Consider the following 20,716-nt stretch of genomic DNA (forward strand, 5'->3'; position numbering starts at 1 on the left):
AAGCAATTGACAGAATACCTGAATTTTAAGGTGACAGTGGCAGCAACTACTATCATTCACTTTGATGTAGTCTAAGACTCTTCCTTCTAATGGACCCATCCTCCTTTATTCCCCACCCCGTTGGCTGAGTTCACAGTGACAGGCGACATCCTTGTGCTAAGTGATTCAGAGAGAACAGGAATCAAACCAACTGGCTTCTTCAGAAGTTTGGTTATTTCGACCATCTATAGAGAAATGGAGGCTGTGAATGCAAAGTGACAGTCACAGTTCCCCTGGGGGAAGGACTCATTCATTTAGTCATTCATCGGGCAAACGTTAGGAAGAGCTTGCTGTGCCCCAGAAGTATTAACTGATTGTGAAGGAGGTTCATTCTTGATGGCTGCATCTCAGGCCAGAGCAGCTAAGAGCACCAGCTCACAGCCCCCCAAGATGATTGGGAAGGCTCCAGGCAGAGCAAGCATTTGATCTGGACTCAGTGCAATGGCCTTCATTCTGTAGATGGAGTTGGGAGGCAGAGTTGGAAGGTAGCAGAGAAGCAGACTGGGCCAATCTGAACCCTTCCTTCGCCTCCTGAGCTGGGGGTCAGGCCAGGGAACATGGCTGGACTCATGAGAATAGCCGAATGCCAGGCTCTAAGGTCTCCATCATGAGGAGTCACCGAAGGTTGTCAGCAGGGACGTGACAACACTGGCAGCTGTCCATGGGGAGTGGTGAGCTGGGGAGGAAGATCCTGGAGGCAGAGCGAGTGGAAGGAAACGTTCCTGAACTAAAGCGGGGATGATGTGGCGAAGGCCAGAACTAGGGTGCTGGCAGGGCGAACGGCACCGGATGGCCACGGAAGGTATTATTGAAGAAATAGCAGGGACTGGAGAAGCGCCGGACACGGGCGTGGGCACAGTGGGGGCATCAGAGGTGATCCAGCGGTTCGAAATGACAGAGGTGCCCTTGACCGACGTGCGGGACAGCAGATACCTGTTTGGGGTAAGAGGGTTATGAGTTGAACTTCAAATGTGTCGACTAGAGGACTAAGTCTCCTGTTTCTTACGCGCCACCCTTTGTGCCCAGAAGAAAGCGATGGTTAAAACAGAAGCAAGTCCCATGGAGACGATCTCGAGAAAGGATGTAGACAGGGCTTAGAGCGCCCGAGTGCCTCTGGAACTTAGGCATGAAGGCAGCCTTGGCCTTGGCTTATTCGGATCCCCCTTTTTCTTCTTCCTTCTCTTTTAAAAGAAATGGACGTTTGAAGGTAAAAATGACTAAAATAATAGAAACCACATCAGGGCTACTCTGTTCCTGCTGTTATCCATAATCGGAGGGCGATCGACGTTCTCAGGGCTACGGTTCTCTGTCTCAGGCTTGCAAGTCCTTGGGCTCGTCTGGAGTTAACTTCAGCAGTTTATCCACACAGAGCAGAATGAGGGTGAGAAACCAAAGACTCCAGCCAATGGCAGCCATGATCCAGCCGTACTCATCCACTCCAATGCGGCAACACCGGGCTGCTTGTGGGCAGAAGTCCACATCTGGTAGGGAAGAGACAGCAAGAATGCCGGGGGCGTCACACCGGGCCCGCCCAGCTCCTTCGTAACGTTCGTGACAATGAGAACAATGACACGGCAGCTAACCTTTGCTAAAGCTGGCCACGTGGTACGCTGAAGGCTCGGCACACGTGACCTTATTTGTTCCTCACTAAGTGATAGGTAGTTATTATGCCCATTTTACACGAAGAAACCGAAGCTGTAACTTGGGCCAAGGTCATGAGATGGCCGAACTAGAACTCAAACCCGAGTCTGCAGGACTCCAAAGCCATGTTCTTAACCCCTACATATTATTGCTGACTCTCCTTTGCAAGTGCCCGGAAGTGGATGCCTTTGGTCATTCAGTGAGAATGGAATAAAGGGAGCCAGACTTAGAAAACAGCAAAACTTCCTATTAATTAGACGTGCGTAACAGCGGTCGCTCTATAAAGTACCGACCACCTTGTGGCTGGAAGTATTCAAGTAGAGGATGAACAGAAATATGCAAAGGGTACAGGAAATGAAGGTGCTGCCTTGGGTCGAAGTGGGACTCACTGATTTTTGTGGTCTTCCTACCGCCATACTGCCACAAGTCTTTGAACTCGGGGCGTCTTTGGCTGCTGTCCTGGGGACGGGTCATTAAAGCTACCTATACCAAAGATGGTGAGCCTAGACAGGGGCCAAGCCTGAGATAGCTTTTTAGACAGACTCTGCCCACAGTTCTGGGGGCCCTGAACAGTCCACAGCAGTGCGCAGGAAGGCCAGGCTGGGCTCACCCGGATGATGCTGATTAACAGAAAGCCAGGAGGCTTGAGTTTCCCTCCCAGCCCCAGGGCCAGCTCTGGTCAGAGCAGTTGGCAGAAGCTTACTGAGGCACTGCTCCAGGGTTTCAGGGTCTGGATGGTGGACGGTCAAGGTTGAGTTGCTGCCACTGCTTGCTTCTGGAAGAAAGACAGGAGACAGTCTCAGGCACTAGGAAGAGCCATTCCCAGGCATAGAGTTTGGCATCTTTTTTGTAAACCAGTAGTGAGCATTACAAAAGTGTTACAGAAGCTCCAGTCTAGGCTTCATGTGACAGAGCCAACCCCTGTTACGCACGGTTTCTATGTCGAAATCCTAACCCCAGTAGCGATGATATTTGGAGGTAAGACCTTTAAAGAGGTAATTATAAGGCGAAAGGGGGTCATGTGGGTGTGCCCTCCTCCAGGATGACTGGCGTCCTGTGACGGGGAGAGACCCCACGATGTGCGCACACACAGGAACGACCACGCAAGGAGGCAGAGAGAAGGTGGCCATCTGCGAGCCGCGGAGAAGGGCCTCAGGGGTGGCCAACCTTGCCAACGCCTGGGCCTCCAGACCTGTGAGAGGACAGATCTCTTGTTGAAGCCACTCAGTGTGCTATTTTGTTACGGCAGCTCTCGCAAACTCATACACCCCGCTTTTCCTATCATTGTCTTCTCTCATTCAGAGATGCTTTATCTCCATTTCTCCTTGTCTTTAATTTTACAGCTAACACTCTGTTTGGGCTGCTTTCTGTGCAGATACATACATACAAAATGGTTTTTCTAGTATCTACTAACACACTCATTTAAAAATCGGGAGTATCTTTTCATAGCTATGTCCAGTTCCTTTCCAAACCTTGAACAAATAAACATTGAAATCTGACCTTGAGTCTGGATTTCTGACAATGATAATTGTATCATTGTCCAAAAACGGGAGATGGTTATCAAAAAGAATTAAACACCATACAGGCAAGTGTGGAGGCTGCCAGCATATGCAGCGCCGAGAATTGCCCCTTGATTGATAAGCATGGAGCACGACGATCAAAGGACTTCGGCGGGAATTCTCGAAGCTCTGCCCAGGTTTGGGGGGTGAGGAGGGGTTGCGGAGATGAACACGAGGGGCTCCAGGGAAGCAGAAAGAGTGCCCATGCTCCTTCTCACAAGACAGTGCGAAGACAGGTCGTCTCGGCCCACTCTGTCTCATGCAGCAGCCACAGGTGACTGTTTCAATTAAAAAGTTGAGTTTCTTGGTCAGATTAGCCCCATTTAAGGTGCTTGATCACGATGTGTGGCTAGTGACTGTCATGCTGGCAGCCCAGGAGAGAGGAGAAACACTGCTCTCAGCAAAAAATGTTCTGTGAGTGCCAACCTACATAGGTCAAGACCAAGAGACCAATCTGGGAAAATCTTTCTAGAAATAGTATTGCTGTTCCTTCTGCTTCTTGGGAATGCAGAAAATAAAAAATGGATTGGAAACTCTCAAGGCTCCACTGACTCTAGATCAGCATTTCCTTCAAAGGAGCTTGTTGTCACATAGCAGGACCAGTTAAGAAGAAACTTCTTGAATAGCTAACGGCATGAAATTGCTACTCGGACTAATTTTATGCCGCCCACCCCCAAGCCGGCCAATGTCCGTCCTAAAGTATAGTCATTACCTTGATGCAATCTGGTTGTTACTGTAAATTATTTACAGCTGAATGGCTTAGAGCTCCGTCTTTGTTTTGAAGGAATGGATTCCTCAATGTTTTAATGTTCCTTGTAACCCAGACAACTTCCTTGGCCCTGACTTTCACCTCCCCTCTCCCCTAGAACGGAAGTGGTCCCTGTCTCGAGCAACTGAGTGGTGAAAAAAAACCCTAGAGAATTGGATGCCAGGATTAGGGTAAATCATGTGAAATTGCCATTTCTGTGGGTCAAACACTGTTCAGTATCAGCACTTTTATATGGTTCCAACAAAACTTATAAGTTCCTAAGATTTAAACAGCACCCTCCTCCCTCATAAGCAGAGCCAGCCAGAGACTGGTCCCCCTTGGGGTCACCTCCAAAGTAAAGGCTGCTAGGAAGACCCAGCTATTCAGTATAGTTAAATTTGTCATGTTTTTTTGAGGCCCTATCCTAAATAAGGCGCCGTGAGTGTAAACAGAAAACACTCTTATTTGGGGAAGAGTTGTACTGGACAATAAAACCATGAGTTAGTTTATTAAAAGGTATCTTACCTGCGGCCCAGTCATTTCATCTTTATAACAACCCTACATATAAGCTTTATCGTAAATGAGGTAAGTGGGGCCCAGAGAGGGTAAGTAATTTGCTCAAGGTCACACAGCTAGCAGGTCGTGCAAGCCAGAATTGAGCCTTGCTGGGTTCGAGAGCCCACACTCTGAGCCTCCATAGGAGAGACTATGAAGATGAAAGACAGATACAGGCTGAAGTGGGGGCAGAGAAGATTGTTTTTGAGAGAGGGAGAGAGACTCTTGTGAGGGAGCCAGGTAGAGACTCTGAGGGGAGGAGGAGGATCAAAGCCAGAGGCAAAAGCCAGGAGCATGGGGTGCAGAGCCCAGCCTGGGGGAGCTTGATGCGGATGGCCTCGGCCCCTCCAGCCTCCACATGGCAATAGCCCAACCTCTCCCGTGCCCGGGGAACGTGGGAGAATGGTAGGCAGCTTATGGCAGCTTTCATGCCTTAAGGTTTCGTGAAGTCTGCCAGGGAAGCACAGGGTCAAGGGAGGGACAGAGCACCTCAGGTGAGGGGAGGAGGTGCCAAGGTGAAGCACAGCAGGTCGGGGGCACTGAGAAGGGGCCACAGAGAAAGAGTACCCAGGAGGTGTCCATTTAGGCTGATTTGGTCCCTCGATGGGAGAGAGACTGTACACTGCTTTTTTCCCTTCCTTTGTGGCAAAGGTCAGCAGAGGTGACCGCCCGTGTCCTAGCTGAGGACAGGAGTAATCTTAGACTACCCCCACCCCACCCCACCCCACCACCCCCTGCCAAATCCTTCAGATGAAAAAGAACTGTTTCCTCTTTCCTTTATGCAGGACCAACCCTAGCCAAGGAATCCTCCTTTTTTCCCCTCCCTCTGTCCCTCCCTTCCCCTTCCCTTTCCCCGTGTGGCTGAGAATAAAGCTCACAGTTCTACCTGCCAAGGGAGCCGAGTGGAAGGAGCAGAGGACCAGGCTGAGGACCAGGGCAGCGCGAGGCACAGCGGCGAGGCGCTTCATCCTGGGGAGAAAGGCGTCTGCCTGCACCATCGCGCCCGACGTGTGCTGAGTGCCAGGTGTCCTGTGTGTGTCCTGTCCTGCAGGAGCTTGAAAACAATGCTGTCAGAGGTGAATTTCTACTCTGTGTTTTGGGGCAAATAGAGGGGGTGGAGCAAAGGAAAGTTCTGTCACACTTGCTTTTAACCTCTCTAGAAGGGAAGCCAAACTATGTGGCTGCGGGGAGAAGGGAGGGGCAATTATGCGGTGTTTCCTTGAGCTCACGTTTTTTTTTTGCCCATACTGAGAAAAAGAAAAAAAAAAAAAAAAAGGGCTGGAGAGAGGCTAGATTGCCTATTCCTTGTAGCCTGATAGTGAGTGCACACTTACTATGTGCACTATGCTGAAGTCTGGGAGAAAAGCACTTTCGTTTCAAACACACACTCCGACACAGAGCCGTGACTCGGGAAGAAATACATTGATTCTCAGCGGCAAGCAGCCGCATCTGTGGATGGGATGCTCCGTGAAGGTGGCATTTGGGTTGGGTCTTGAGGGATGGATAGAATTTGGACAGGCAAAGAGGAGACGACGTATTGTTGGCAGAAGGGACAGGTGAGTGAGGGCCCAGAGGTAGAGGTGCTCAGAAGTCCACTGCGCCCCCAGCACAGATGAGGGTCGGGGACCCGAGGAGAGCGAGGTGGGGAGGGGACCAGCGAAGCCTTCCGATGCGCCACACCAGGGAGTTTGAAACAGTCAGGAGGCAACTTGGAGACTTTGTGAAGATTTTGAACGGGGTAGTAACTTGATCAGAGCACTGCCTTCAGCCTAAAACATTTATCGAATATCTACCGTGAATATGGAAGGCCTCATCCGAGACATTTGAGACTCAGAGATGACCAAGACATGATCCCTGCTTTGCCTACTCACAGTCCTGCAGGGAGACCGAGCAGTGAAGAAAGCATTGAGAGGCAATATGGTAAGACCCAGATATGGGTATCTTCCAGAGTTTGGGGCTGTAGAACAGGAAGGGGTCAAATCTGCCTGAGAGGCACAAGGGAGGGATTCACAGAGGAACGGATTTGCTAGAAGAGGCACTTTTCTCTAATTTGCCCAAAGGTACAAATTAGTGGTGGCCCTATCTTCATGGGCGTAGGGGTTGGGGGCAGAAGCGAGGGAGGGTGATCTGCAGGCAGTGTGCAAAACTCCAGTTTTGGTCTACCGCTCGCTCGGTTGAGCCGTCAGCAATTACTGAGCAGCTGTTGTGTGCTGGACCCTCGGTTCGACGGATTCTGAGGTGGCTGAGGCAGCACCGTCCTGTCTTCGAGGATCTCAAGGTCCCGTGAGGGGGATGGACAGATAATGACAACACGACAAAATAAGTGTGGTGGGGTGGTCTCTGCAAAGAATGGGAAATTCGCCCAATCCTGTCTGATCTCAGAAGCTAAGCAGGGTCGGGCCTGGTTAGTACTTGGATGGGAGACCACCTAGGAAGACCAGGTGCTGTAGGCGTAAAAAATGAAAAATAAGGGATTGTAAACTGACAAGGTCCTTGCAATCTGTGAGGTCAACCAAGGGTTGCCTCGCCTAAAAAATAAAAAGAGTGAGCAATTCACAGACGGGGGTTAGGGACTAGGGAGCTTCAGAGAACATTTCCCAGTGGAGGTGGCATCCGACCTGGAGTTGAAAGATGTGTTCTTTACCAGGCCTGGGAAGTAATTACTGTCTGCGGAGCATGGCGTGGCTCGTTAGGCCAAGAACAGACTGTAATGGTCTTGCATGGTGGACAGAGGAAACCGGACTCTGGAACTCATGGACACTTTTGTATTCCTGAGGTGTGGAGGCTCCATCTTTGGAGGATGAGCCTGGACTCAGATCATCTAAGAAGCGATCGTAAAAAAAATCCCAGCCAGAGATTGGAAGGGCCCTGAAATAAAAGATTGGACTGAGAATAGCGAAGAGGGGAACAGAATCTAGAGGTGCTTACGAGGCCAGATCAACAGAAAGGAATCCAGGAAGAGGCCTGCAGGATAACAGCAAGGTGTCCGGCTGGGGCGAGTGGGTGAAATTCCAGCCCTGCCTCTGATTGGCCCCAGCAAGTTCCTTTATACATCCAAGCCCCTGGTTCTTTATCTGAAAAGTCATAGGACAGTAGCACATATCTCAGAGGGGGTTGTCCATGTATGATGCTTCGCATACTGCTGGCCGATGGAAAGTCCCCCCAGCAAACATGAACTAACACTTTAATAGAAGGGTCGTCGTAAATAGAAAATGTGGGAGAAAGACATTTTAGAGGAAAATAACACGATGTATTGATTTATCGACATCCTGTCTTGGCCCAAAAAAGGGTTTAAGGAAGCATACATGCAATTAATTAAACTAGATAGAATAAATTTAAAATAAATGAGAAGAGACGAGGAGAAGAGAAAGGGTAGGAAATACAAGATGGATCCATGAGCGCATTTTCTAAGCTTCCTGGTAGCGAGCGTGAAGAAGGTAACATGATCGTGTCTGATCCATGGGCTCACAAGATGAAAACAACAGAAGAGGCAGAACTGCTCTCCATAGCAAAAGCAGTCAGGAATTTCCCTGTTGGGTCCCCACAGAGATGACATTACTTAATAGGACAAACAGTTCTTGACATCTTCCTCACAGTAAACCCCCAGTCAGCTTCATAGACTAGGGCTGACTTCTCCAGTAGGTCTAGGAATAACAGCAGTGCCAGGGGGCTCTGAGATTTTCAAGGGTCTCAAAAATGTTTGAGACTTAAAAAAAAAAAAAAAAAAGTTCCCAGATTCAAAATGCGAACAACAAAAACTGTGCCATCAAAAAAAATTTTTTTGAAAGCAAAGTTATACAATTCCTTTAAACAGAAGCCATTTGATGTAGGCTCTTGGGTGCGTTTTAACATGTTTGATGTGAGCACAGTGTGGCCCTCCAAAGTGATGATTGCCTGGGACACTCACAGATTTGAAAGGGTCCTGCCTGGGGTTGTCGTGACGGTGGTTTAAGTAGCATCCACCTATCTGAGCTGACAGCATCAGAGCAAATCATACTAGTGAAAGGAATTCTATCTAGATGCAGTGGATATAGAAGGCAAGGATAAAAATCTGGCCCCTCTCTCCTTTTTACCCTGGTGTTATTTGACTTGGGACTGTTTTGGATTTGGTATTTGCAAGCCATTAAAAGATAAACATTCTCTTAACACATCAAAGGGTTTTGTTATCCTAAAATAGGATCGACTTGACTGGTCTCTGATAACTCACAGAATTCCCAAAGGAAGGGCTTCCTGGTGATTGGTTTACAAGTGTCACCATTATTAGCTGTTTGTTTGTTTTTTTTTAATTTAAAAAACATTTATAATTAATAACTCCATGCAGCTGGTTGGTTACCTTACCCAGGAACTCTCAAACACATTTTACATCAGGATTGCTCTGGAAACTGTACCAGGAAGTGGCCTTACTCAAAGCTAGACTTTCTGTGGGAACTTTCTTAAGATTTTTTTTTTTTAATGGTTGAGTTTGGTGTTTGGTTACACATACTTTTTAAAATGTCCAGACTAAAATGTCTGTGGTCAGGCTGCATGGTAGTGGTTGCGGTTGACCACAAGCATGGGGTTCCAGGCCCTTCACTGCCTCTATTTGTCTATGTTTTGCATGCTAAGATTTCATTTGAAAAAGAAGAGGGGCGGGCAGAGTGTTTCTTGTGCTAAAGGAATAAAAAGCAGCATTCTATGGCTTGGAACGGCCTCTGCCTACGGGAGGGGTATTTTATGTTGAGGAAACTTCCCTTGTAATTCTGCTGGACCCCTCTACTGCTTCTCCATCTCTGGGGAGAGACCGCTGGCCTTGAACTTGGGGCTCGCCTTTCCAGTTAGTCCACTCTAAGGAGAATCATAGCCCCAACCCCGACTGTGCCTGACATCCCCTAACTTCCAAGCAGACTTGGGGTCCGTGGCTCTTCTGCATGCGGCTTCATCAGGATCTGTTTTCCCAGAATAACGTCAGTCTTGAGCTGCTCACGGGACGAAACGTTTAGACCTTCACCTGAACGACAGTTAGTTTGTGGAGGAGCTTAACCTCACTCACTGCTACTCCGTTATGTCTCTAATTTGGAGAGAACGAGGGGTACTCTTGTAAGAAAAAATGGAGAACTACACAGGGTCCCCCTTGAGATGGTGCCATAGAGTTGATGAAAGTAACAAAGTGAACGCTGCCTGGAGCCCACCCTTTGGAGCCATGTCTGAACAGTTCCCAGGGTAATTCATCCAGCTTGCACTTAATCCACAGTTGCCCTAGGGGGCACTGGGACCACTGGCCCCACAGAGGTGGGACTGACAAAAAGAATGGGACTTCCTCTTGGCAAAGGCGACCTCCCACTTGGACCCTGGATCTCATTCCCTCCTGTCTTCTCAAAAGTGTATTTCTTAATTTCCAAACATATGGAGGATTTTTAGTTACCATTTTGTTACTGATTTCTAGCTGAATTGTACTGCGATCTGAGAACACATTGTGATGATTTCTATGTTTTGATATTCATTAAGAACCATCATATGGCCACATTTTTGTAAATGTTTGGTGGTCATATAGTTATGGGGTTCTTCAGTATTCTACTTTAAGTACATTAGATAAAGAGTGCTAATTGTGTGGTTCAGATCTTCTGTACTTTTCATGTTTTTTTTAAAAATTTGGTCTACTTATTCTGTTGAATACTGAGACAGATGATTGTGGATATTTTCTCTTTTCCTTGTAGTTTTACCTATTTTTGCATTCGATATTTGAGGCTGTCCTTAGGCCTCATTCAAATACAGAATTATGACATCTTCCTGGTGAATTGAACCTTTTTTTAAAAATCATTTTATAACATCCCTTTGTGATATCGATTTAGAATAAGAACTATATATTTGACCTTTGTAACTGTTTCTGGCACAGAGCTCCTAAAACCCTTAGAATTTCCTGAGTGATAAGAGCCGACAAGTGTTCTTTTGTTATGTTAATGAGGGGACTATTAGACTGCCCCTAAAGATGGGAGCTGGTTGCCAAGGGAACCAGTCACTGTGTTTAGAGGGTTGGCATTTTCGGTCCCACCCCCTGACCTTGGGGAGGGGAGAGGGACTGGAAGTTGAATCAGTCACCCATGGCTGATGATTTAATCAATCATGCCGATGGAACTAAACCTCCATAAAAACTTAGAATGAAGGGTTCAGAGAGCATCTAGTTGATGAACTCGGGGCGGGGGGGTGGTGCTGGGAGAGTGTCACTCTGAGGGGGCATGGACCTCCGTGCCCCCTCCCCATTGCTTGCCCTGTGAATCTCTTTCTATCTGGCTGTTGCTGAGTTCTATCTTTTTATAATAAATTGGTAATCTAGGGAATAAACCGGTTTCTTGAGTTTGTGAGTTCTAGCAAATTAATCGAACCCAAGGAGGGGGACGTGGGAACATCTGATTTATAGCCAGTTGGTCAGAAGCACAGGAAACTACCTGGATTTGTGATTGGCATCCTGGTTGTTGGAACCTCCAGTTTGTAGTCGTTTGGTGAGAAGCACAGGGAACGGCCTGGACCTGGACCTGGGCCTGGCATTTGAAGTGGAGGGCAGTCTTGTGAGTCTGAGGCCTTTACCTGTGTGGAATCCGATTCTGTGTCTGGGTTGATCACAGCACAATTGAACTGAATTCTTGGACACCCTGCTGGCACCCGAGAATTGCTTGTTGGTGGGAGGAAGCCTTTCCCCCACGCACGTACGCGCGCACGTGGAATCAGGTCCAGGAGGCCTTTTCACCTTCCCTGTCTCCGTTAATGCTTTTGCCACTAAGTTTGCTTCGCATGATATTACCATAGCTATACTACCTTCCTTTTGTTTGGTTTTGCATACTCTATCTTTTTGCGTCATTTCTTTCAACTTTTCTAAATCTCGACTACGTTTTAGATGTGTACCTTATAAAAATATAGTGTAGAATTTTAAAAAAAAACAATCCGGTCTGACCATCTTTGTCTTTACTGCGACCACTGACTGTTTACACGGATGTATTTACTGACAGGGTGAGGGGTGGGATCTGCGTCTTACCAAGTGCTCTCTGGTTTTCCCATCTGTCTTATGTCTTTTTTTCCCCCCTCACTTTTTTTGGATTAAGATTTTTATTATTCCATTTTTTAAAGGTGACGGCATGAATTCTCGTCTTATCTAAGTCTAACATTAATTGATACTCTTACCATCCTAACAGATAATGGGAAGACTTTGGAACTTTAACTCTGATTTTCTACTCCTGATTTTTATATCATGATAGTCGTTTATCTCCTTAACTATAGGCATACTTTTTAACTCAATAAGTCATTGTTATTATTTTATACAGCGAATATTTAAAATTTCCATATTTGTACCCATTTATTATTCTTGATGTTTTTTGTCATGTCTGTTTTTTCGCCCGCGATCATTTCCTTCTCCTTTTGTTATTCACTCAATGAGCGATGACTGCTCTGTTTTTGCCTGGATATGTTTTTACTCTTCATTCTTGAAAGATACTTTCATTGGGTTGAGAATTCTAGGTTGATAGTTTCTTTCAGTGCTAAGGATATCAGTCTAGTTCTTTTGACTTCCATGGTTTCTGTTGAGAACTGTCCATCTAATTGGTGCTCCCTTGTAGGTAATTTCTCTCTTCTTATCTTTGGCTGTTGCTAAGAGTTTTGCTTTGTCTTTAGTTTTCAGCAGTTTTGTTCTGATGTGCTCAGGTATGGATTTCTTTTTATGTGTCTTGCTTGGGGTTTGTCGGCAATCGGATATAGAGTTGATGTCTTTTGTCAGTTTTGACAAGTTCCCAGCTCTCAACTACTACTTCTTTTCTCTCCTGCTAGTACTCCAGTTATACATACGTTAGACTTTTTCACCGCATCTTCTCATTCTCTACCCTCTTCTTTATTCTCCATCCTTTTGTTTTCATGTGCTTTATTCTGGGTATTTTCTTCTGCCCTATCTTTTATTAAATCTCTTACCGTCTATGCCTAATTCCACACCCCTCACCCTCAACAAATGATTAAGGAAGACAATTTAGGTGACATGAACAAACTTTAACACATGAAGTGAGCAGTCTCCTTTCAAAGAACTGCAAAAAAGAACAGCAAGACTCTTTTATAAGATAAAGAACAAGAAAGAGACAAATAGAAAATATGTGACTAATCAGGGCCACCTAGTCAGCCTTGTTTGGGATGAGAAGGCCCAGAGCTGGCTTGGCGTTTGGGGACTGTATGACTGAATATCCTGCATTTCTGGTCCAGAGGAGCACTGCTAGAGATACAAAAGTTATCTAAATTTCGGTTTGCTGACATGGCACCCCCAGCAGGAGTGGCTCCATCTTGGTCTTAGAAATTTCTTTAAACGATAACTCTCTATTGGGTTCTCAATTTCTGTTGTTTATTTTTAGTTCCAGAATTTCTATTTTATTTTTTTACAGCTTTTTGTTATTCAGTCTTGTTTTTCATCTTCATGAACAGAATGAAGATAATTATTTTAAATCTGTGTCTGATAACTTTGTAAAGTTACAATTATACACAATTGTTTGTAGAATTAACTTGGGGCCTAGATGAAGTTATCTTCCTCTCAGCATGATTTTTTTATTGCTTATTTTGATCAGGTGCTTGGGAGCAAAAACAATCTGCCATCACGTCCAGTCTCAGTAACTGAGATGATTTATAGCAAAACTGTAGACTTTGTAAAGGTCGGTTTATTTTGGTCACTTTCCTTTCTGTGGTGTAGCTCTTGAGAATTTTTTTTCTCCAGGGAAATAATCAGAGATGAGCACAAAAATGTGTGTCTAGATTCTCTATCTCAACATTATAATATTTGTAAAAATGAAAGCTTAGAAGCAGTTTATAATGAAATAAAAGATAGCTATTAAAGTGGTTTTAGAATAACATTTAATTATTTAGAAAAACACTTGCTATGTAATGCAAACAGAAAAAACAGAATATAAAACTTTATACTCTGTATGATGACAGTTTGGTAGCATGATTATGTATACAATGAAAAAAGTTTGGAAAGCATTCTAGCCAGATGTTAGCAGTGGTCTTCTCTGGAATATACAATTCGGGATGGTTTTAGTTTTCTTCACACCTTTTTATGTCTTTCACATTCTCTACGGCGAATGCGTGTTACTCTTATAATCAGGAAATAAAATCAAGTTAATATATTTAAAATATTTCACAGGAAAGCAGTACAGTCACAATGGAACAGACAGTCGTATTTTACAGTATCTGATTGCCTGGGGAAAAAAAATTTCAATGTCAGGGAAACTTCTTTTCCATTAAAAATGTAAAAATCCCAATTAAGTTGAAGTTGTATATAGTGCAGAGAACTGCTTATTGACATCCCCTGCTCTTGGGGTGCCCAGGGAGTAAAACAAAATATACAGACACACACAAGAACGTTCAGGACTTAAAGAAGACTAGAAATAAGACACAGAAAAAACATAGAATGTCAATGTTGGAAAGTGACCCAGAGGCCATGTGGCCCAGTCCCTAACACAGTAAGAGTGCCCTCTTGCTCAGAGAGTGAGTGGTATGCTAGAGAGTTGGGTGTAGCTGCCTCTGACCTCTCCTGCCTCTCAAGGTTGTTACTTAGACTTCTGTTAAATTGCCTCAAGTGACAAGTGTCTTAACTAATGTTTAAGGCAGCCAGTTCCACTGTGAGATAGCTCTGTTAGAAAAATTAGTGAGTTACTAGCATCAAACAGGTAAGGGCATTTTAAGGTGAAGTTAATAAATAATTGGAGGGGAGGATGTGTTCAGCTCCATGAGTCTGTGGTTGACAGTTTCTGGCTCCCTTCAATTTCCAGTCTTAACCATTTGGGCAGGACTATTTCTGTTGGCATAACAGGGCTTGTGGTCAGATTTATTTTTTGTTTAATAAACAGAGATGTGTGTTCTCAAAAGAGTAATTTTAAGCTAAGGTTTTTTTGGGAAGTGAGCTGCATGTATTCGATAAACACTGAAACAATTTTTTTTCTAGTTTTGTCTATATGAAACTAACATGGACCGGATAGCCCGGTCAGAGACCACTTCCCGACATCCACCTTCTCTCCTGCTGTGTCCTTCTGGCCTTGTCTGTGACTTTTCTTTACTCTCTATCCCTCATCTTTCTTGCCTATAGCCCCTTGGGGACCAACACAACCACTCTGAGTCAAGAATCCTGGCTTCTAGTTTTCTTGCTGTCACTTCCTGTGTGACCTTGGGCACAGTCACATAACAATGATGACGATGCTACCCAAGAGAGATGGGGGGGGTGGCTCTCTGAAGGGGACACAAGGGGGCAGATCCAGCGATATGTCGCCTTCAGTCCTTTGTGGAAAGACCTCTGTCTGGCGCCCTTAGGAACTCCCTGGAGGGGAAAAATATCCCCTGAAGGGGTCTCTCTGTGGGTGATGCCTACAGAAAGGGGTGTCAAGTCCTGTAAGAAACTAGCCAGAAAGCTGAGACAAGGAAACCGAAAGGGCCTTGAGAGCCTGGAGCCCTGTGCACCTTTGCATCTCTGTCACTAATTATATGACCTCAGGCAAATCCCTTCACTTCCCTGGGATTGTTTCTTCATCTCTAAAGTAACAAATGATCTCGGAGTTTTCTTCCTGTGGTGTGATTCTCATTACGGTACTTTAAATGAAGAGGAGAAACAAGCTAGTACAGTGTTTTGTTTTATTTTAAAGGAAGTAGAGATAGCGATCATGCTGAAAAGAAGCTCCCTCATACGTCTTGTTACAGAAGAGACAAATAACTGGGAGGTTCTCCCAAGTGAAAACGTTGAGACATTCTGTTCTCTTCATGATGAAATTTTTTTCCCCCCTCAATCTCACTTTTTTCAGTCAGTCTGTGTCTTGGCAAGCGAAGACAGGAATGAAAGGGGTGTAAAGAAGTTCTGCTCTGGAGAGAAGAGAAACAGACGGGACCAGGATACATGGAGGTGGAGAGAGGGGAAGCTGGGGGGCTCCAGATGGAGAGTCTCCTAAGGGATGAGGTGGCCGTGTGCTGGGGGTCTGAGATGGAGGGTAGAGGAGAATGTAGTTGTCAGGAAGAGCCACTGGGAGGGCACTTTCTCTCAGGTCATGATCTAGATAGAGGACAGAAGGCTATAGAGCAACAGCGAAGGCCAGACTGACGTTGGATGGCACCAGTGGGTGCTGAGACTCGTCACTGGAGACGGTCCGTGGCTAGGAGGAAGGGGGCCATATGTGGACGGGGATGATCCTGGTTCCAGCACATATAATAGTGACCTCCGTGTGCTGCTAACATGAACTCTTGGATTTCACTGTTGATGAATTCCATCTGAGTGTGTGTGTGTGTGTGTGAGAGAGAGAGAAGAGTTGAATGTCATTCCCTTTTTATGCTCTTTTTAGCAACCTCAAATCGTTTTCTTTCTCTGGCACTTTCTCCATTGGTACACATCGTGAAGGATGGTGGACGGTGGGCTCAGTGCCTGGCCAGTGGTGGAGAGTTGCTAGGTAAGTGGATGGTAAAATTAATTATTTGAATGAAGGTGATCTGGCTGGAATTCAGTTCAGAAAGGTTAGGCACTATTTTTAGAATATCGGGTTGTTACTTTTGCCGCTAGATTATTATTTTTAGATTAAGTTTCTTGCAAGTCGTTTAGCTTGCTCTCCACTTACCCCCCGTTCACTTTTTAAATTGTGATGAGCTCTTGTAAATTGATCTTGTACAGCTGAACATGGTGTGCATAGTACTGTCCTAATCCCAGGTACAGGGATATGAGAACAAAGGAGGCCCTTTGTTTAATGGAATGTCCACTTTGAAGGGGTGTAAGTGGAGTGCTTACATGTTCAATCCTCAAGAGCCATTTTATAGATAGTCCTCAGGGCACAAAAGTGCCTCCCCGGAGACCTGCATGGACCTGTATAGTGGCTGCAGGTGGCATTGTGCCCCAGACTTGTTGAAAAAATGGGGACAGCGGTATTAAACACCTAATATCAAAAACAGCGGGGTTTTTTTTTTTTTTTTTTTGGATAATATAGGGGATTGATTCTGCTCTAGCAGGTAGTTTGTCTCAAGATCTAATGCCAAATTTAAGTGTTCTTTTCCTTCGAAGTATTGAGTGGCGGATTTTGAGAATATATAAAAAATATATACTTAATGATTATATGGCGAATTACTTGCTTAAAAAAAGTGAACCGAATAAAGAAATGTGAGTGAAAAAAAAGAAAGAAATGTGAGTGTACTATCTGGCTTTGGCTAAGTCAGTGCTATAAAATGTTGCAAATAAAACACTAAGCTCCTTCAGGAGACTTCCAGAGAAATTTAGAAGGTATCTTTGTATGGTTCAAGGTGATTGTCTCAAATGTATATCATGGGAAAAGGAAAGTAGAGGTTGCCCTTTTCTAGATGGGCTGTGCAGCTAGAGGTCATAGAATTTTCTTGGATTATCAACTGTCTTTTACTTTGGGGCGGGGAAATCCGTGGTGTTTTATTTTCTCATCAGCTGCTGCTGTGCTCCTTCCTCTCCTGTCTTCAGCAGCCCCTGACTTCCCAGTTCTGCAGTCTTTGCTTTGAATTCTGCCCCTTTCATTCCAATGAAGGAAGTCCACCGAAGTCACCAGTGACCTCCAGATGCTTCTCAGTTCTCGCCTTGCACGACCTCTCCACAATTCTCGAGACACTTTCTTTTCTTGAATTCTCATTCTTCCTATTATCCACCTCCCTCCCTCCCTGTTTCTTGTCTACCTCCTCTGTCCTGCTTTGAAACCTGTGAGTTCTCCCATGCTCAGGGCTGACTTCACTGCTTTCCCTTGCGATGGGCTGAACTGTGGCCCCCCCTCCCCGCAAATTCACATGCCGAAGTCCTAACCCCAGTACCTGGGAAGGGATTTTCATAGGTAATTAGTTAAGATGAGGTCACGCTCATGCTGGGGTGGTCTGGATCTCTCATCCAATATAAAAAGGGGAGATTTGGACACAGACACACACACGTGAACATGAGAGTAGAGCTAGATTGATGCTTCTACAAGCCAAAAAATCCTAAAAATTGCCAGTAAACCCCCAGAAGCTAGAGGAGAGGCATGAGACAGATTCTCAGAGCCCTTAGCAGGGAGCAGCCCTGCTGATACCTTATTCTTAGACATCTAGCCTCCAGAATTGCTAGATGATAAATTCTGCTATTTAAACTACCTACTGGGTGGTCGTTAAGGCAACCCTGGCAAGCTAGTTCGCCCTCTGTGCCCTCCCCAGCTGGTGCTGCTCCAATGTTTTCACCTAGAGGCTGCTTTATAGTCTTAAAAATTGTTGAGAACCCCAAAAAGCTTTGGGTTATATGGAGTTCATCTACCAGTATTTACTACGCTAGAAATTAAAACTGAAAAATTTAAAAAGTACTTACATATTAGCTCATTTAAATAACACCAAGCCTGTTATATATTCATATAAATACATGTCTTTATGAAAATGACTTGATTTTCCAAAATGAGGAAGAGTGCTATTGTTTTAATTTTGAAAATCTCTTTAATGTTTGACTTAACAGCATTCCTAATTTACATATCTATTTTTGCATTCTATCTGTTGCTATATGTTATTTTTGTTGAAGTATAAGAAAATCTGGCCTTACATAGATATGTACTTTTAAAAAAAAGGAAAAATGTTTTACTAGCCTTTTCAGATAGTTGTGGATATTTTTCTTTGGTACTACACCAGAACTTAACAAGTAGTAATTTTAAAAGCATAGTTGCAATGTTGAATCTGGAATCAAATCAGTGACCTTTCCATTTAAATCATTTGGTTAATCATGCATTTTTGATGGATTATTTTCCCATTCATGATTTTATAACATCACGCATTGGTCATTTGGAAAATATTGGTTCATTGAGTTATGCAGATCTTCCAAATGTTGTCACATTTCCTTATACATTTTTAAAAATCACATTTATAAATATCCTTATAGAAATAGCCTCATCATCAGAAAAACTTTTGGTGTTGGTTCATGGTGGCAGAAAAAAGTTTTGGAAAAATTTCTTACTTGAAAGCTAGACTTTTATCATTGGCAACAAGCACTGTCAGTTGTTTTTCTTCCAAGTGACAGAATCATTTGGATCATTTTCGAGAAAATCCCTGCCAAGTAAGTGGCAAAGTCTGAATAACCATAGCGTTAGCTGTTCTTTCAAGTAAAAATGGTGTCTGTGAAAATAGCAGCTAATTCAGCTTGCAGCTCAAACAATCACTTTTCTTACTTCATCAGGGCACAAAGCGCTTTATGTGTACTTTCCATTTTGTCACTCAGGATATTAAAAATAAAGCTTTTTCCTGGACCACGGCCCCAGTCTCATCACTGGTCCACCTGCTGCTGTTCTTGTGCTCTCCCCCGACTCGCCGCCCCTCCCGCCTTTCCCAGTCTCCTCTGTAATTAGAAATACATTCTCAAAGCTGTATCATTCATCCCTACCCCCTAGACTTCACACCTGCCAAGGGCTTCTTGTTGTTCTTAAGATGAAGACAAAAATCTTTAAAAATCCAGTCGACAAGGTCCTCATTTTCCTCATCCCGCCCCACTCCGCCAGCCCAGTCCTACAGCCCTCCCTCATTCTCTGCCCAAAAAGGCCTTCCCCGAGACCTGGCTTAGGCTTTTGCAGCTCCGAGAGCTGTCCTCCCTCCTTCAGCGGCTGTCCCATTCCAATTATTTCACATTTGGCCCTGTGGTTATTGAATAATTTGATCGCTGAGACTCTGTGTCTCAGCCCAGGAGCCACAGTGCCTGGATTCAAATCTTCACTTTCCACTTTAGCTGAGCGACCCGAGCAGGTTGTGCCTCTCTGCCTCAGTTCCGAATCTGTAACGCACACGCGTCACCATTCCTAAAACCGTGACAACCACTAATCTGTTCTCTGTCTCTCTAATTTTTGTCATTTACAGGATGTTGTATAAATGGAAGCATACAGTATGTGACTTTTTCAGATTGCATTTTTTTTTTTTCACTCAGCATAATGACCTTGAGATCCATCCAAGTTGCTGTGTTTGTCAATGGTTTATTGCCTCTAGAAGCACCATAAGTAGGAAATTTTGATTGTTTCCAGCTTGGGGCTATTACAAATAAAGCTGCTATGATCAATGTACAGATTTTTTTTTTTTTTTGGTAAACATAAATTTCCATTTCTCTGAGATAAATGGCCATTAGTGTGATTGCTGGGTCATAAGGGAAATGAATATTTAGGTGTTTTTTTAAACTGCCAAACTATTTTTCAGAGTGACTATGGCTCTCTTTTTACATTCCCACCAGCAACGCATGAGAGACTCAATTTCTTCACATTTTTGCCAGCATTTGGAGTTGTCACTGTTTATTATTTTAGTTGTTTGAATAGATATATACCAATATTTCATCATGGTTTTAATTTGTATTTCCCTGCTGGCTAGTGATGTTGAACATCTTTTCATGTCCTTGTTTGCCATCTGTGTGTCCTCTTCGGTGAAATGTCTCTTCCTGTCTTTGGCCCATTTTTTAATTGGATTGTTTGAATTTTTTTCTTTTTCTTTTTTTCTTTTTTTTTAACTGTAGAAGTTTGAGAACTCTATAAATTCTAGATGTCAGTCCTTTCTCAAATTTGTGGCTTGCAGATATTTTCTTCCAACCTTTAGCTTGCCTTTTTGTTCTTTTAACAGAGTCTTTTTGCACAGCGAAATTTTTTAATCATTTTTTTTTTAATGGATTGTGCTTTAGGTGTCTGGTCCAAGAACTCTTCCCTAAGACATCAATTCTAAAAATGTTCTATGTTTCTTCTACAAGATTTATAGTTTTACATTTTCAGTGTCTCTCTGATCTGTTTTGGGTTAATTTTTTATATAATGTGTGAGGTTTAGGTTTTGGCTCAGTTTTTGACCTATGAATGTCCAGTTGCTCCAGCATCATTTGTTGCGAAGACTGTGGTTCCTCCCCTGAATGGCTTTCTCATCTTTGTCAAAACTCAGCTGACAGGACTTGTGTGGAGCTGTTTCTGGCTTCTGTATTTTCTTCCATTCGCCCACGTGTCTGTCTTTCCACAAAAGCCACGTTCTCGATTACTGTAAGTCTCGAAATTGAGTAGAGTGGTTTCTTACATTTCGTTCTTCTTTTCACTAGACCTCTGCTGATCCTACTCACTGACCCTTGCTGTGAGAAGGTGAAGTGCCTGGCGACTGCTCCCCTTTGACTTCTGCACCCCAATGTGGGGGGCGGGGGTTGTTACCAATGGGGAAGGGTGAAAGTTCTGATTAGGTCTCT

At 44.4% G+C, this 20,716-nt stretch overlaps 2 protein-coding genes across 8 annotated transcripts in view; one reads left to right on the forward strand and one right to left on the reverse strand.

Moving 5' to 3' along the window:
• Positions 1–6: 6 nt before the first annotated feature.
• TMEM213 (transmembrane protein 213) lies at positions 7–5,574 on the reverse strand. Of its 2 annotated transcripts, none has more exons than XM_015588385.2 (3): positions 5,429–5,574; positions 2,384–2,452; positions 7–1,520 (listed from the first exon to the last, which is right to left on the reverse strand). In XM_015588385.2, exons 1-3 carry the CDS (start codon positions 5,538–5,540, stop codon positions 1,351–1,353), a joined length of 351 nt encoding a protein of 116 aa, XP_015443871.1. In that variant the 5' UTR covers positions 5,541–5,574; the 3' UTR covers positions 7–1,350. The 2 variants fall into 2 exon arrangements, with proteins under 2 accessions (XP_015443871.1, XP_006910546.2); XM_006910484.3 differs by having other exon boundaries at positions 2,384–2,455.
• ATP6V0A4 (ATPase H+ transporting V0 subunit a4) overlaps positions 5,484–20,716 on the forward strand; it is a 56,723-nt gene continuing 41,490 nt past the window's right edge. For 3 of the 6 annotated variants that reach the window (XM_015588382.2, XM_015588379.2, XM_015588383.2), the window contains exons 1-2: positions 5,492–5,618; positions 15,861–15,965. The gene's annotated coding sequence lies outside the window, so the exon portion shown is untranslated. Of the gene's footprint in view, positions 5,619–15,860; positions 15,966–20,716 lie in introns of all 6 variants that reach the window. The other 3 variants (XM_015588381.2, XM_015588380.2, XM_006910485.3) reach the window with 3 other exon arrangements.

Source organism: Pteropus alecto, unplaced genomic scaffold (assembly GCF_000325575.1).
Source record: "Pteropus alecto unplaced genomic scaffold, ASM32557v1 scaffold22, whole genome shotgun sequence".
In the NCBI taxonomy this organism is placed as follows: domain Eukaryota; kingdom Metazoa; phylum Chordata; class Mammalia; order Chiroptera; family Pteropodidae; genus Pteropus; species Pteropus alecto.

What these genes read in the sequence shown, in the direction of transcription:
- TMEM213 (XM_006910484.3), bottom strand. Translation starts at nt 5,540, where the DNA reads ATGGTGCAGGCAGACGCCTTTCTCCCCAGGATGAAGCGCCTCGCCGCT. An exon ending in CCACTCGGCTCCCTTGGCAG is followed by an intron (nt 2,456 to 5,428) that starts GTAGAACTGTGA and finishes TCTTTCTTCCAG; the next exon opens with AAGCAAGCAGTGGCAGCAAC. An exon ending in AACCCTGGAGCAGTGCCTCA is followed by an intron (nt 1,521 to 2,383) that starts GTAAGCTTCTGC and finishes CTTCCCTACCAG; the next exon opens with ATGTGGACTTCTGCCCACAA.